This window comes from Vulpes lagopus, chromosome 2 (genome assembly GCF_018345385.1).
Source record: "Vulpes lagopus strain Blue_001 chromosome 2, ASM1834538v1, whole genome shotgun sequence".
In the NCBI taxonomy this organism is placed as follows: Eukaryota; Metazoa; Chordata; class Mammalia; order Carnivora; family Canidae; genus Vulpes; species Vulpes lagopus.
This window is the reverse complement of record NC_054825.1, coordinates 58058708-58074521: the sequence shown is the minus strand read 5'-3', so window position 1 is coordinate 58074521 and position 15814 is coordinate 58058708. Positions and strand designations below refer to the sequence as shown.

Below are 15814 nucleotides of genomic sequence, written 5' to 3'. Positions count from 1 at the left end.
TGAGTGATAAAGCGAGCATGGCAAAAGACAACCATTAATAAATTTAGGTAGATAAATGGTAGATAAATGTTAATTGGACTATATATACTTCCAACCTCTCAAAAAGTATAGAAGCTTTTAAGATATAAAGTTCAGAAAAAACATAGTATATACTGAGTATAAATGGCTATGTGTAAAATTGGTGAAGGATAACTAGACTGGATCTAATAAAGAAAACATAATTAATTTTCAAATTTATTTGAAAAAAACTGGGGAAAAAGCGAAGCAATACCAGAAAATCACCTAGTTTGCAAGAGTAGTAGAAAAATGGCCAGGAAGTCCTAAGAAGTAGGAAAAAACATAACTTCGTCTCCTTGCCACAGAAGAGTTTAGAAAGTATCTTCCTTTTTACAGTTTGAGAATAACAGTATTTTTATTTCTTGTAACTTTTTTCAAAGTCTGATGACTCTGGATATCAATTTTTATTATAGATAACTTGCTTTTAAAAAAGTTTTCTTTTCTGATTACTGTAGAAATATATAAATTATATCTCACCATTCAATGATTTAACATGTATCCTCAAGCTTTTAAAAATGAACATACACAAATTTATAACACAATTGATATGGTATTATGAATAAATATATATTTATTTATAAGGTGCTTTCCTCTCCTTAATTGTAAACATTTTCTAATGGAAAAAAAAACAAAAACAAAAACAAAAACCTTGTAAAGAACTTGACTGACCAAAAGCCAAATGGCTCAAATATTATAAGTACAAAGAGTCTAAATTGATTCCAAAATGATTCAATCTTAGTACTAAGGCAGAATCTAACAACTTCACTATCCGATGTCTTTTAAAGCATGAGATATGTTTCTTAGAGGTAGTATAGTGTTTAAGAGCATGGATTTGGGGCAGCTCGGGTTGCTCAGTGGTTTAGCGCCACCTTCAGCCCCAGGGCCTGATCCTGGAGTCCTGGGATCGAGTCCCACATCAGGCTCCCTGCATGGAGCCTGCTTTTCCCTCTGCCTGTGTCTCTCTGCCTCTGTGTGTGTGTGTGTGTGTGTGTGTGTCTCATGAATAAATAAATAAAATCTTTATTTAAAAAAAAAAAAAGCATGAATTTTGGAGTCAGACTAACCGACCATATTCAAACCCTAGTTTTCCTCAATTAATTGCTTTTTGATTTCTCTGACAATTGAAGAAATTACCCTCCCTGATCCTGCTCCCTTGTTTGTGAAATGAAAATAACAGAACCTACCTTACAGGGATGTTGTAAAGATTAGGTTAAGACACAAAATACCCTAAGAACAGTGCCTGGCGTTTAATAAGTATTCCATTAATGCTAGACATTATGAATATTTTCCATAGTTCATGGGCTGGTAGCATCTTACTTTCCAGGAATGTTGCAAATAAAAGCTTCATTCCCAACTTTTGAATCCAAAACCTACAATCATTTGTTCCGATCTTTTTTTTTTTTTTAGGATTTTATTTATTTATTCATGAGAGAGAGAGAGAGAGAGAAAGAGAGAGAGAGAGAGAGAGAGAGAGAGAGAGAAAGAAAGGCAGAGACACAGGCAGAGGGAGAAGCAGGCTCCATGCAGGGAGCCCGACGTGGGACTCGATCCCGGGTCTCCAGGATCAGGCCCTGGACTGAAGGTGGCGCGAAACCGCTGAGCCACCCGGGCTGCCCCTAATCTAAATTAAATATAAGAATAGGGCAAAATACATAGAATGAAAATTTCATTAACATCAAGATGAAAAAATAATCAGAATATATCTTGCTGATGATGGGTCAACATCATCATCTTTGTGTGGGATAGCAATATTACATAAACTTTTTTTCTACTGTATCAAAGAAATTTTATTCTACAATTTTAAAAATGGGGTAAAAAAATCTGCAAACATGTTTTGACATTACAGATCTTCCTATTTACAGAAAAACTCAATTACAATAAATGAGAGGATGTGTAAGAAGAAGCTAAGGCTGGCACATTTCCATTCCTCAGAAAAATTACTTGTAATCAAGTTGTTTTCAACAGACTTTTCACTTGTATAATTCTAAAATTAAGTACCAAGAGCATTTTTCCCCAACATAAAAGTGTATTTCCTTCCTGAGAAACTTGAGTCATCAACTCTGTCTTAGACATCATACTGTGTTGACCAATGCTTCTTATATTTGATATATATTCACTCTGATCTTGAAGCACTAAATACCACTAACAAAATTGTTCTCTTGTATGACAAAGGTTGACTTCCAGGAACTATCATGTCCTATATTTCAGCAATATATTTAAGTACATTTACTACACTCTTAGAAAAAAGTTACTTCTATACGGTGACTTCAAACTTAAGCCACAGTATCAATTTCTTCACCAGAAATGAGTCAGATCATTTTCTAAAAGCAAATATCTACACCTAACAGTTCCAATGAAAGTTTAAGATAGTAGGGTGTGTCCTACAATTATAAGCATATTTCAACACACCCATTTATGACACGAGCTGGTTTCTAAAAATTAAAAATAATAAAAACTAGCTGGCTCAGAAGTTAAAATTAGTAGCTCTTTTTTAAATTATAAACTAAATCAATCACAAAGGGCACAAAACACCAATGATTAAAATATACTGAATGTATTAAATTTCTACCACTAACGTATGAAATACAACTTACAAATCCAAAAATGAAACATGCACATAATTTAGATTTCCACGTTCATTTGAAATGTCTTTATACCATTCAAATAAGTGCAGATACAAGTACAGACAGTAACCCATGTAAGGGACTGTGACTTTGAACCTACCTAAATAAAACACACACACACACACACACACACACACACACACACACACAAAATGGGTTCAGCCACAACTCCCCTGTTGGTGTATTATCTACCCCACACCTGCATTTCATCTACCCCACACCTGCATTTCATCCTAAGCCCACTCTCATTACTTCACCCTTCTCCCATATGACATCCCAAAGGATCTACCTCTACCTCCTCCAGGAAATTTGGATGTGCAAATAAAACAATTCTGCCAAAGGTGTTAATGATGATAATAAGAGGAAGGGGGAATAGAGTACAAAAAAGACGCGAAAGTTTCTGAGAACTTACGAGTTAAAATTTTGAAGAAAATATTTTGTGAAAGGTTGAAACTGAGTAGAACTAATTCTGAAGATAGATTTGCAGAAGCTGCTGGCTGAGTCCTTTAAAGCTACCCCACAGAAACTAAAATCCTATTAATCTATGGCTTTTCTGGGTTAACAAGCAACTGATTTGATTTGGTTTTTAAATAATCCTCATGAGTTATCAGTTATTCAATCGCTATTATAAATTAACAGAATCAGATTTACTTTCCAACCACAAACTGGAAGATGAAGAATGGAAAATGCTGGAAGATAAATGATAAAGTCAATTTTTCAGAGCTGCAGCACATAGAACACTAGGAGAAAAAAAAGGTTTGAACAAGATAGAAATACGTAAGTTTATGAAACTTGAGTAACCAATTAAGACAGCATGCTATCAGAAATTTAAAAAAAAAAAAGTAAAAAGACTCAAATTTCCTCTATAGCAGGCTTTCTCATCCTTGGCACTACTAACATTTTGGCCAGAGAACTCTTTGTCGTGGGGGGCTATCTTGTACACTGTTAGATGTTTAGCAGCATCTCTGGCCTCTACCCACTAGATGCCAGTAGCATCCCTCCAGGTATGACAACCAAAACTGTCTCTACTTATAAATATTTCAGTGTCTGCTCTGTAGATATGCTTTAACTATACATAATTTTTGAAGGATACAAAACTGCATAAATACTACAATGCAAATTCATAATAATAAGCATTTTAAAAGACTGAATAATTAATATTAATATTAGTATTAAGACTAATTAATAATTAATATTAAATAATAATTACTATTAATATAATAATTATTAATATTAATAATTAATATTAAGTGATAAAATTGTGCCAAAGAACTGTGGATTTTCTTAAATTCTATTTTCTAATGCTCAGTATCAACTTTCTAGCATTTCAACTTCTAGAAATACATTTTATCCATCTATATTTTGAAACTAATAGATTCCAAATAAAAGTAGGCCTGGAAACAACATAATTTTTATAGTATTTGTATAACATTTTACAGTCTCTTCAGCTTTTTTACAAACTTATCCCAATTAATTCTCAGGAAAAGAGATAGCAAGTATATATCCCGCTCAATTGGTAAGTATAGGATTCTACTTGTATTCTTATGAAAACTAAATCCGAAGTTCAAATACATGTATGTGTATCCCTTGGTATCATCAATGAAAGCAAAGACAAATAGAAAATTCTGCTCCAAAAATCATATATGTACATTTGCCTCAAATGGAAGACCACATTCTTTTCCCAAATTTGTCTTTAAAATAAGAAGTTCAGGGCAGCCCGGGTGGCTCAGCGGTTTAGCACCGCCTTCAGCCCAGGGCGTGATCCTGGAAATCCGGGATCGAGTCCCGCATTGGGCTCCCTGCATGGAGCCTGCTTCTCCCTCTGCCTGTGTCTGTCTGTCTGTCTCTCTCTCTCATGAATAAATAAAATCTTTTTAAAAATAAAATAAAGTAAGTTCAAAATTCACATAAAATCAAAAGTATCAAGCATATTCTCGAACCAAAGAGCTTAATTCCAACTTGATAGTAAATATACACCTGCAAAAAAATACTTGCTAATGTATCTTTCATTCTCAAGCGCCTGGGTGGCTCAATAGGTTAAGCATCTGACTCTTGATTTCAGCTCACGTCTTGACCTCAGGGTCATGAATTCAAGCCTCGCACTGGGCTCCGCACTGGGGCAGAGCCTACTTAAAAAATACTAACCTCTCTCCTCCACTCCAAATTCACCCAACTTCTACCTTACAACTCCAGAGCAGTGCTTCCCAAATGATGAGCCAAATATTTCTGAAACACTATGCAAAGTTTTAACCAATCCCCAACAAAAAATATTGGATTGCAAGTCAGATAAAATCCCAGATTCTTTTTTTTTTTTTTAAGATTTTATTTATTTATTCATGAGAGACACAGAGAGAGAGAGAGAGAGAGAGGCAGAGACACAGGCAGAGGGAGAAGCAGGCTCCATGCAGGGAGCCTGACGTGGGACTCGATCCCGGGTCTCCAGGATCAGGCCCTGGGCCAAAGGCAGACGCTCAACCACTGAGCCACCCGGGCTGCCCAAAAATCCCAGATTCTGACACACAGCCCAAACTAGAACCTATCTAGATTCAAAATCTTAAGATGTCTTACTTTCAACTTCGAAGACTCTTTTATAAAGCCACACTGTCTCCGATGCAACAGCCTCTAAGATCTAAATTCAACAGAGTGAGGCTTCAATAAACTTTGTTAGCTTCATATTAAACTTCTGCCAAGTTTTATCAGTTTTTCTTTCATGGGATTTCTTTTCTATCCTTATTTAGTTCTACAATCACTACCCTAATACAGGACTCAAACACACAATTCATCAAGCAACTAATTTATTCCTTACTGTATCATATCCCAACTCCTCAACATGGACTCCAACCAACATTCCATAATACTCTACCTTACAGTTATCATGGCCTAGTATATAAATAATTGGAGTTCCGGTGTCATAGCCCATTTAGCACTTCTCCTTATTTTCTGTTTTTTTTTTTTTTTCTCCCTATTTTCTGCCATGGACTCTCCACTCCAGGCAAGTAAACCAACAAGCACCTTACTAGATTATGCCATTCTTTTTTCTCAAAAAGCTTTCCCCAACTGGGGAAATAAATCCTCATTTCAACTGCAACTACAATACATAATTGGAACTATATTTTTATAACTTGGCATTTCTGTCTATGCTGACAAACTCAGTGTTTTTTACTTCTCACTCAAGACTGTAGCTTCATGACTCCTACTAACCACAGACATACAATAAACTGGTGACTAAACAGCAATGTTCTCGCTGTACACATTCTCACACTGTTTACTTGAAACTGTAATAGCTTCAGAATGAATTCACCCAGTATCAAAGGGAGTCTACGTTCTCTAAGAACTATTCCCGGCATTGCTGTTTCCTACAACCTATTGAGACAGGACGGCCCCACCAATACCAAGGCAAAGGCTTCACACTGCTGAGTAGCAATGTTATTGCCCTCATAGGAACTGAACAGGTAGGATTATTACAGTTTTCCCATTTATTATTAATATTGCTTTCTTTTCCTACTATAAAGATTGACAGTTAAACGAGTTAGAAATACTACTACTGGATTTTTATTCACAAAAAAAGAGACATTTTAGATTTGCTTGGAAGGATCACTAACAATTGTTAAATAAGTCAATTCCTCCAAAATGAAACAAAAAAAGAAACCTAGGGCTCCTTACCCAAGCATGTCACATAGAGTTGCCCATGAGCAAACAGACCAAATACAAATCAACTCCTAGAATTTGGAGCATCCGCCCTGTGACTTGGGGCTCAGATTTGAAACCACCATGTTTTTTCTGTCCACAGTCTTTTGCATCTACAAGTTGTCTCCCCCAATTAGTGGCCACTCAAGCCTCTCATGGAAACTTGGGTTAGCAGCTATATCCAATGACTACTTGCTCTGCCCCCTAACTTCACACAAATTCCATTTTTGTTACTCTACATATATATTTTAAGCTAGACCATCCCAAAAAATACCTCCAACTTTGGCAAAAGTTTTCTAACCATTAGAATGTGATACAATTCAAAGACAGACAAATTTTATGCAAATCACAAAGTCACCAAACCTGTAACACACAACAGTTAACCTTACTACAAACTAACATTAAAACACAGTATCGGAAGCCTGTCAGCCACCTTTCATCTAATTGCTCTTTCAAATATAGAGAATATTTTACTTAACTTACAATTTGCATTCCTGAAGATTTTACAATTGTACATTTTATGGTATGTTTAATATCAATAATCTAGTATATATTAGTTTGGACCCACAGTACTCATGATTCAGATCTAGAAAATGATCTACCTGCAACCAAATAAATGTGTTTTATTTGCTGTGTCTTCCTGGTTATTCACCAGGCTTTTTTTTCTATCCATTCCACCTTGCCTCATTTTAACTACAAAAATTCATTAGTACATCATCATCCTAATTGTTCAGAACAGGGCAACCTTGACATTAAACTCCACAAGCCAAAACATATATATTAAAAATAAAATTTTAGGGGCCTCTGGGTGGCTAAGTCAGTTAAGCATCTGTGTTCAGCTGGAGTCATGATCTTGGGATCCAGGCATGATCTCGGGTTCTGGGATTGAGCCCCTCTTTGGGTTCCCTGCTCAGCAAGAAGCCTGCTTGTCCCTCTGCCACTCCCCCAGCTTCTGTGTGCTTGCATTCTCTCCCAAATAAATGAATAAAATATTTTTTAAAAAGTGAATGCATCACTACAAAAAATAAATTTTAAGATATGTGTATGTGTGTGTGTGTATATATATATATATATATATATATATATATATACTATATATAGTTTATATACAGGAAGCTTGAGTGGCTCAGTAGTTGAGCATCTGCTTTTGGCTCAGGGCATGGTCCCAGAGTCTGGGGATCAAGTCCCACATCACACTCCCCATGAGGGGCTGCTTCTCCCTCTGCCTATGTCTCTGCCTCTTTCTCTCTCTCTGTCTCTCATGAATAAATAAAATCTTCTTAAAATTTTTAAAAAATAAAGTTTATATACTTTATTCCATAAAAGATGCAGAACTTATTTATTCCACTTTGTTTGCAAGTGTATCAAGTATGATTATTTAGTTTCCCCACAGAAATTGTGTTAGAAACAACTAATTAGGAGGTGATATCCTCAAGGTTTGCAAAAAAGCCAGGAAATTCAACCAAAAAGTTGGAAGTACAATCACCTAGAGTAAATTTAGAATACCCATTTCATTTGTTTCTGGGAAAATTAAAAAAAAAAAAAAACAGGAAACACAATAGAGCCTGGAACAATAACAGCTGTTCTTTATACTAAACCTCAATCCTTTATGAAAAGATTGAAGCCAGCCCATTTTAAGAGACACAGTAAATGTGTATGTAATACATCTCAGAAAAACTTCCATCAAAACCTGCCAAAATTTTACAATTCTGGTCCCAGAGGCTTATCTGGAAATCTTCTCATATCTGAACCTGTCATTGTCATTTCCCAACAATGTCGAAAAATGTAGCTTGTTGTTGAATGTATTATTTCATTTTATGAATTTCAAAGGCAGAGTTTATGTTTACTACCTGTTCTTAAAAGAAAAAAGGCCTACGTTTTTACTTACATGACCCTCATTTTTCTTCCTATGAATTTCACCCAAGTAGAAAAAGGAATGGTTTATTTGCTCACTGAGATAAAGTGATTCAGAAAAAGTATAACCATCATTCTTTAAGACCTTCAAATTGTTATGAAAACAGAATTTAAAAAAATATCTAATAATCTTACGCTAGATAAAAAGTATTACGTATGCCACAGCTTTTGTTGACAAAGTTTTAAGACTATTGTAAAAATGAAGAATTAAATACATTAAAAATTGGATAAGAGATAAGTAAAAAAAAAATTTTTAAAGATTGGATTCATCTATGCAAGATGAAGCTGAGGCAGAGATGCAAATAACATACTAACAGGATCCACACAGGTAACTAAAGTGAGTGAAGTAGGCTAAGTGTACTACCAATAGGAATGATAGTAACTGCATTGACTGGTAAGCATATGCCCAGTCTAAAGAGGACAGCTACTGCTTTACCACTCTGCTACAGACAATGGGAATGCAGCCCAGAAGAGCCTAGGTTTCCAATTCTTAAAAGAAAAAGAAAAAAAAAAAAATCTAGAAACCCATGAATTTCATTGAGAAACTTCCCAAGTTTTCGATGTTGATAAATAGTTGAAACCTAAAGACACTGAGAATCAAACAAAACACATCTCTATGGTGGTTCTGCCCAATGGTCACCTTTAAGCTAGTGGTGAGAACTGCTTTCAAAAAGGTTATGAGGGGTAATGGGTAACAAGTTCAGGCCTCAAGGTCAAGCTGGCTTGGGTTTAAATGTCTAATTCACCATTTAGCAGGTGGATGATGCTAAATAAATTTCTTCAAGTCTATTTCTTCAACTGTAAAACACCACCACTTCTTTTTTTTTTTTTTTTTTTTTATGATAGTTACAGAGAGAGAGAGAGAGAGAGAGGCAGAGACACAGGCAGAGGGAGAAGCAGGCTCCATGCACCGGGAGCCTGACGTGGGATTCGATCCCGGGTCTCCAGGATCGCGCCCTGGGCCAAAGACAGGCGCTAAACCGCTGCGCCACCCAGGGATCCCAAAATACCACCACTTCTAACACAGAATCAGATACACAGCAGACATATCAGCATACACATCATAGAAATGTCCCTTACTCTCCCCTCAACCCTGCAAATCCTTTGGAAAATTTAAGAAATCAGATAATGAATAACCACTCTTGAACATCTTAAACAAGTTATAAAAAGAGTATGAGAAATCAGAGATGCCTGCTATGCCTGTTTCCCTCCACCTACTCAGAGAGGTCCTGTGTATATAGAAAAGATACACTTAATGTAGGAGATGGCTTGAATGGGCCTTAAAATAAAACAGCTAACTAGATTATCAAATTCAAATTAAAAAGATGAACAGTCAGAACCCTTTAAGAGAGACCAAAAACAAAAACAAAAACAAAACCACCAGTCTCTCTTGTTAACTTCATAGACCCTTATTTGATAGCAGTGAGAGAAATTGTTTAAGCTTAAGCTTTGATATTTTTAATACTTTTGGCCAAACTTCCGGAAAACTTATTTCAAAAGAATGCATGGTACTATTGAATTGAATTTACTACTAGAGCTAAAATATCTGTAACACGCCAATTAATTTTTAAAAAGAGAAAAGACAACAATTCTCCAAAATCTCGATGTTAAAAAGTAATATACATACATAAAAATTGTTTAGGCTTGGTAAACTATTTACTTAAAATAGTTCCAAAAATTTTCTAACATGGTTACAAATAATAAAGTAATTTTATGTATATATTTGAGTGTATGTGTGGGACATACTTGGAAGTTTCTAAGTCTACTTTGGGGCGGATCAGAAACTTTACCTAAAATAACGCACTTTACCAACACGACAACACAGTAATGCGGCTGGTCGAGGATACATGGGAAATAAACACATAAACAATAATATGAATATTCATATGAATATGAATATGAATAATATGAATTGGTGTAGCCTGATCTCTGGAAATTTTATGTATCTTCCTACAAATACAACAGACTGGGGCATGTGCTAGAAATGAACAGCATTAGGGAAGTTTAAGTTTTATGATTCTAAACACTTTCATTCTTCAAACTTCCCACTCATCACATTAAAAGAAAAAATTAACACAAAACAGTGATTGACGAATCAAAATGGAGAAGCAACTAAAACCATTTAACTACATAAAAATGATCTATACTTTAAGGTTAAATCCATATTTCCACTACAACTTCTCATCTACATATTCATTTCTTTCCTATGCTAAAACAAATTATATTCGAGTATATTCTATTCTACATATCACCGCCATATAAACTTTTTACAAACTTGACCATAAATTTAAATAGCTCAGGTTCATATTTTAAAATAGTATATATTGCAATAAAATCACAAGTATCTCCATGTACCCGAAGCCTACAATCGTGATGCTAATTTCAAAATGAAAGTTTCTGAGTGTCCTTTTTAAAAAGTTCTGCTTCAAGTAAACATCAAAAAGTAAGTAGCCCTTTAATGTTTAATGCAAAATGATACTTTATAAATGACTGCAGAGTCCTGAATTTAGATTTTGGCGTACCAAGGGTCTTAACCCACAAAAATCAGGCTGTTAATTCACTTCTTCCTCAACCCTCAGGCTACACCAATTCATATTATTGTTTCACTTTTTAAAAACAAAGGTCATGTTATATACCACCAAGGCTCAGTACCTCACGTGTCTGTCTTACTTTGTAGCAGCACCTCGCAGAAATCAAGAGTCTAACACCTGACTCTAATCACAAATAGTGGTAACAGGCAGAAGAAATGATTTGTTGGAAGCCGCCTTCTGAACATAAATACAAATGTTAAATGAAAAGCCCCTTATAAAGGGTCTCCAGCACACGATGCTTCTTCAAACTACACATCCACCAGAAGCTCTTAATCTCCTACCCCACAAACTACAACAAAAGTGTAGGTACACAAAGCATCATTCCCGGACTAGGAAGTCAGGACAAGAACTCGCTGGGCTTTGCAACCCTGAGCCAGAGTAACAGAGGAGAACAGGAACAACACGCTACGTAAAATATACGGTATTCTCTATCAAATTAGACTATGCTCCTCGGGAAGCCTTCGGGTCACTTCTTCAATTCGATGCTTTCCGACATACTTGGAAGTTTCTAAGTCTACTTTGGGGCGGACCAGAAACTTTACCTAAAATAACGCACTTTACCAACACGACAACACAGTAATGCGGCTGGTCGAGGATACATGGGAAATAAACACATAAACAATAATATGATATTCATTATGAATATGAATAATATGAATTGGTGTAGCCTGATCTCTGGAAATTTTATGTATCTTCCTACAAATACAACAGACTGGGGCATGTGCTAGAAATGAACAGCATTAGGGAAGTTTAAGTTTTATGATTCTAAACACTTTCATTCTTCAAACTTCCCACTCATCACATTAAAAGAAAAATTAACACAAAAACAGTGATTGACGAATAAAATGGAGAATCAACAAAACCATTTAACAACATAAAAATGATCTATACTTTAAGGTTAAATCCATATTTCCACTACAACTTCTCATCTACATATTCATTTTCTTCCTAATGCTAAAACAAATTATATTCGAGTATATTCTATTCTACATATCACCGCCATATAAACTTTTTACAAACTTGACCATAAATTTAAATAGCTCAGGTTCATATTTTAAAATAGTATATATTGCAATAAAATCACAAGTATCTCCATGTACCCGAAGCCTACAATCGTGATGCTAATTTCAAAATGAAAGTTTCTGAGTGTCCTTTTTAAAAAGTTCTGCTTCAAGTAAACATCAAAAAGTAAGTAGCCCTTTAATGTTTAATGCAAAATGATACTTTATAAATGACTGCAGAGTCCTGAATTTAGATTTTGGCGTACCAAGGGTCTTAACCCACAAAAATCAGGCTGTTAATTCACTTCTTCCTCAACCCTCAGGCTACACCAATTCATATTATTGTTTCACTTTTTAAAAACAAAGGTCATGTTATATACCACCAAGGCTCAGTACCTCACGTGTCTGTCTTACTTTGTAGCAGCACCTCGCAGAAATCAAGAGTCTAACACCTGACTCTAATCACAAATAGTGGTAACAGGCAGAAGAAATGATTTGTTGGAAGCCGCCTTCTGAACATAAATACAAATGTTAAATGAAAAGCCCCTTATAAAGGGTCTCCAGCACACGATGCTTCTTCAAACTACACATCCACCAGAAGCTCTTAATCTCCTACCCCACAAACTACAACAAAAGTGTAGGTACACAAAGCATCATTCCCGGACTAGGAAGTCAGGACAAGAACTCGCTGGGCTTTGCAACCCTGAGCCAGAGTAACAGAGGAGAACAGGAACAACACGCTACGTAAAATATACGGTATTCTCTATCAAATTAGACTATGCTCCTCGGGAAGCCTTCGGGTCACTTCTTCAATTCGATGCTTTCCGACATACTTGGAAGTTTCTAAGTCTACTTTGGGGCGGACCAGAAACTTTACCTAAAATAACGCACTTTACCAACACGACAACACAGTAACGCGGCTGGTCTAGGATACACGGGAAATAAACACCGTCTGCAAAACCCGAGTAACCAAGACCTTAGAAGCTCACGGTAAACTGAGCTCCAGCTTGCGGAGCGGGGAAGTTGCCCAGGTCTGACAGCCCACTAACTGCGCTGTACTGACTCCACCTGACAGTGAGGACAGTCCGGCTGGGCCACCCAGGGGCTGGCCCCTACTCCGAGACCCAAGCCGACCAGCACATCAGGGCGCATCCCGAGACGGCGGACCTTCCTCCCCCAGCAAACCCGTTCCCCTGGGCGACAAAGCGTTTCCACGGCACAGAAACACGCCCTCCCGAGAGCGGTCTCCGATCGCCGGGCAGAGGCAGGGCACCCCGCAGGGCGGAAGCGACTTCTCCCCGGCCGGCAGGCAGGGCACCGCGGCCAGCCCTCCGCGGGCGGCCCCCCTGCAGAACCGGGTCGGGTCCGGATCGCCGCGCCCGGGGAAGAACAATACAGCGGCCCGGCCGCGCACATCGCAACTTCCCACGAGCCTGCGCGGCGGTTCCCCGCGGCGGAGCGGACTCCGGAATCCGCCACCGGGCAGAGGCGGGGGAGGGGGGGAGGGAGGGGGAGGCAATGCCCGCCGGCCCCGCGGCGGCCGCCCGTCCCGGCGCCCCGCGAGCGCGCTGGGGGGACTGGAGCCCCCGGCCTGGGCTCCGCGCCGCCCGCCCGCTCCGCCGCGCCGGGGCAGCGGGGGGCGGGGAAGGCCTCGCCGAGGCTCGGAGCCTCCTCGGCCCGCCGCGGAAGGGAACGCGGTCGGGGCGCGGGGGACAATAGGGAGCGGGGAGCGCCGCGCGCCCGAGTGGCGCCGCCGGCCGGCCGGGCTGACTGACGCGCCCGCCGCGCCGCGCCGCGCGACTGGGCTCCGCTCGCCCCGGCCGCCGCCGCCGCCGCCGCGCGGTCCGCGCTGGCCGCCGCGTCCCCGGCGCCCGGGGTCGTGCCTCACCTCCCAGCCCCGCCGCCCAGGAGAGGAGCAGGATTAACACTCTCAGCAACACCATCTTCCGCGGCCGCCGCCTCCTCACGGGTTAACAGCAGCACATCGATCCGGAGGGAGACGCTGGAGGGGCTTGGTCCGGAGTCTCCACGGGAAGCCGGGACCTCCCCCGGCAGGAGAAACGGCGAAGCACCTCCCTCTCGCTCCACTTCAGGGGCCGGCAGAGCGCCCAGCTTCTCCAAAACAGGGACCTCCCTCCCCCTCGTTCGTTTCCTTCCTCCCTTCCCCGCGTTCCTTCCCTCGCTCCTTCCCTCTTCTCTACCTCCCTCCCCCGAGCCCAGGACCTCCGCCTCCTTCCTCACCACGTGACGCGCGGGATCCAACCCGCAGGCCCGGCCGCACCCCTTCCTCCCGCCCCTCCCCCTCCCCCAGGCGCCCCAGGGGCGCGCGCATGCGCGCGGGGGCCGGTTCCCGGGCTTGCGGGCCCACCGCCGCTTCCTGTCCGCCGCCGGAGAGCTGGGATTGACTGGGCTGGGGGGCGGGGTCTCCCTTGGTCCCGCCCCCAGGCGGGAGCGCGTCTCCGCAGAGCGGCCCGGGCTCTCTAGTTCTGACGGCCGCTGAGGACCATCCGAAGGCTCGAGTGGGAGAGCGAAGGATGTTACGAGGCCGCTCTCGTCTTCTTCACTTCATAAGGAAGGGAGATTTTTATTTGTTTTTCTGCCCGTGGTGGTGCACGACAGCAACCAAATAAACGAAAGCAAGGTCCCAACAAGCGCCAGGCACCAGTGATCACAACACATGTAAGGACCTTCAAGCCCGGAAAGGAAAGACACAGCCTATGTCTTGTTTTTGGTTTTTGTTTTTTTGTTTTTTTCAGAATTCTTTAAAAATTTGTTGCAGATCAGGCTTTGGCCATTCTAAATTCGCGCAGCTTAAGCCATACGGCCCTAAATCTCCTGCCCAAAATGTGTCCACTTTATACCACTCTTTTTCCCAGCTCTGGAGAGAACTCTCTGATCTTCACCCTAACTTCTTTGAAGCTCATGTTTGGTTTCTCAGTAACTCACTTTGGTTCTTTAAACTCTTATTCCCGGATTAGGACCTAAAATTGTAAAACTTCTAGAAGAAAACAGGGGAAAATCTCCTGACACTGGTCTTGGCAATGATTTTCTTATTATTATTATTATTATGACACCAAAAGCACAAGCAATAAAAGCCAAATAACTGGGACTACATCAAACTAGAAAGATTCTGCACAAGGAAAGAATCAGCAGAATGAAAAGGCAACCTACCCAATGAGAGAAGATATTTGTAAATCATGTTTCTGATACCTGGTTAGTATCCAAAAATATATAAAGAAATTCTACAACTCAGCAGCAAAGAAACAAACTATCCAATTTAAAAATAGGCAAGAGGTCCTCAATAGACATTTTTTCAAAGAAGACCTACAGATGGCCAACAAACACACGAAAAGTTGCTCATCATCACTAATCATAAAAGAAACACAGATAAAAAAACTTCAATGATACATCACTGTATATCAGAATGGCTAAAATAAAAAACATAGGAAATAACAAGTGTTAGTGAGGAGGTGGAGAAAAAGGAACACTTACTTGTGCACTGTTGGTAGGAATGCAGATTGGTGCAGCCACTGTGGAAGACAGTATGGGGGTTCCTCAAAAAGTTAAAAGTTGGGGTGCCTGGCTAATTCAGTCAGTAGAGCATGCAGCTTTTGATCTCAGGGGTTGTAAGTTTGAGCTCCATGAGAAAGAAGTAGAGGGACACTTGGGTGGCTCAGTGGTTGAGCGTCTGCCTTTGGCTCAGGTCATGATCCCAGGCTCCTTGCTCAGTAGGGAGACTGTTTCTCCCTCTTCCTTCGCTCCTCCCCCTGCTCATGTTCTCTCTCTTGTTCTCTCTTGCTCCCAAATAAGTAAAATCTTAAAAAAAAAAAAAAAAGAATTACCATGTGATCCACTAATTATACTAGAAATGTCTAGATTTGTTGAATCATGATATTGTATACCTGAAACTAACGTCACTCTGCATGTTAATTATACTCGA

The 15814-nt window shown here is 39.8% G+C and overlaps 1 protein-coding gene across 1 annotated transcript in view; it reads right to left on the bottom strand.

The window, feature by feature from the left end:
• The window catches only part of ADAM10 (ADAM metallopeptidase domain 10), a 130719-nt gene extending 116653 nt beyond the window's left edge, over window positions 1-14066 (bottom strand). The window contains exon 1 of the mRNA XM_041743624.1: window positions 13763-14066. Coding sequence (XP_041599558.1) covers window positions 13763-13817 — 55 coding nt within the window. The 5' untranslated portion in view covers window positions 13818-14066. The remainder of the gene's footprint in view (window positions 1-13762) is intronic.
• Window positions 14067-15814: the final 1748 nt, after the last annotated feature.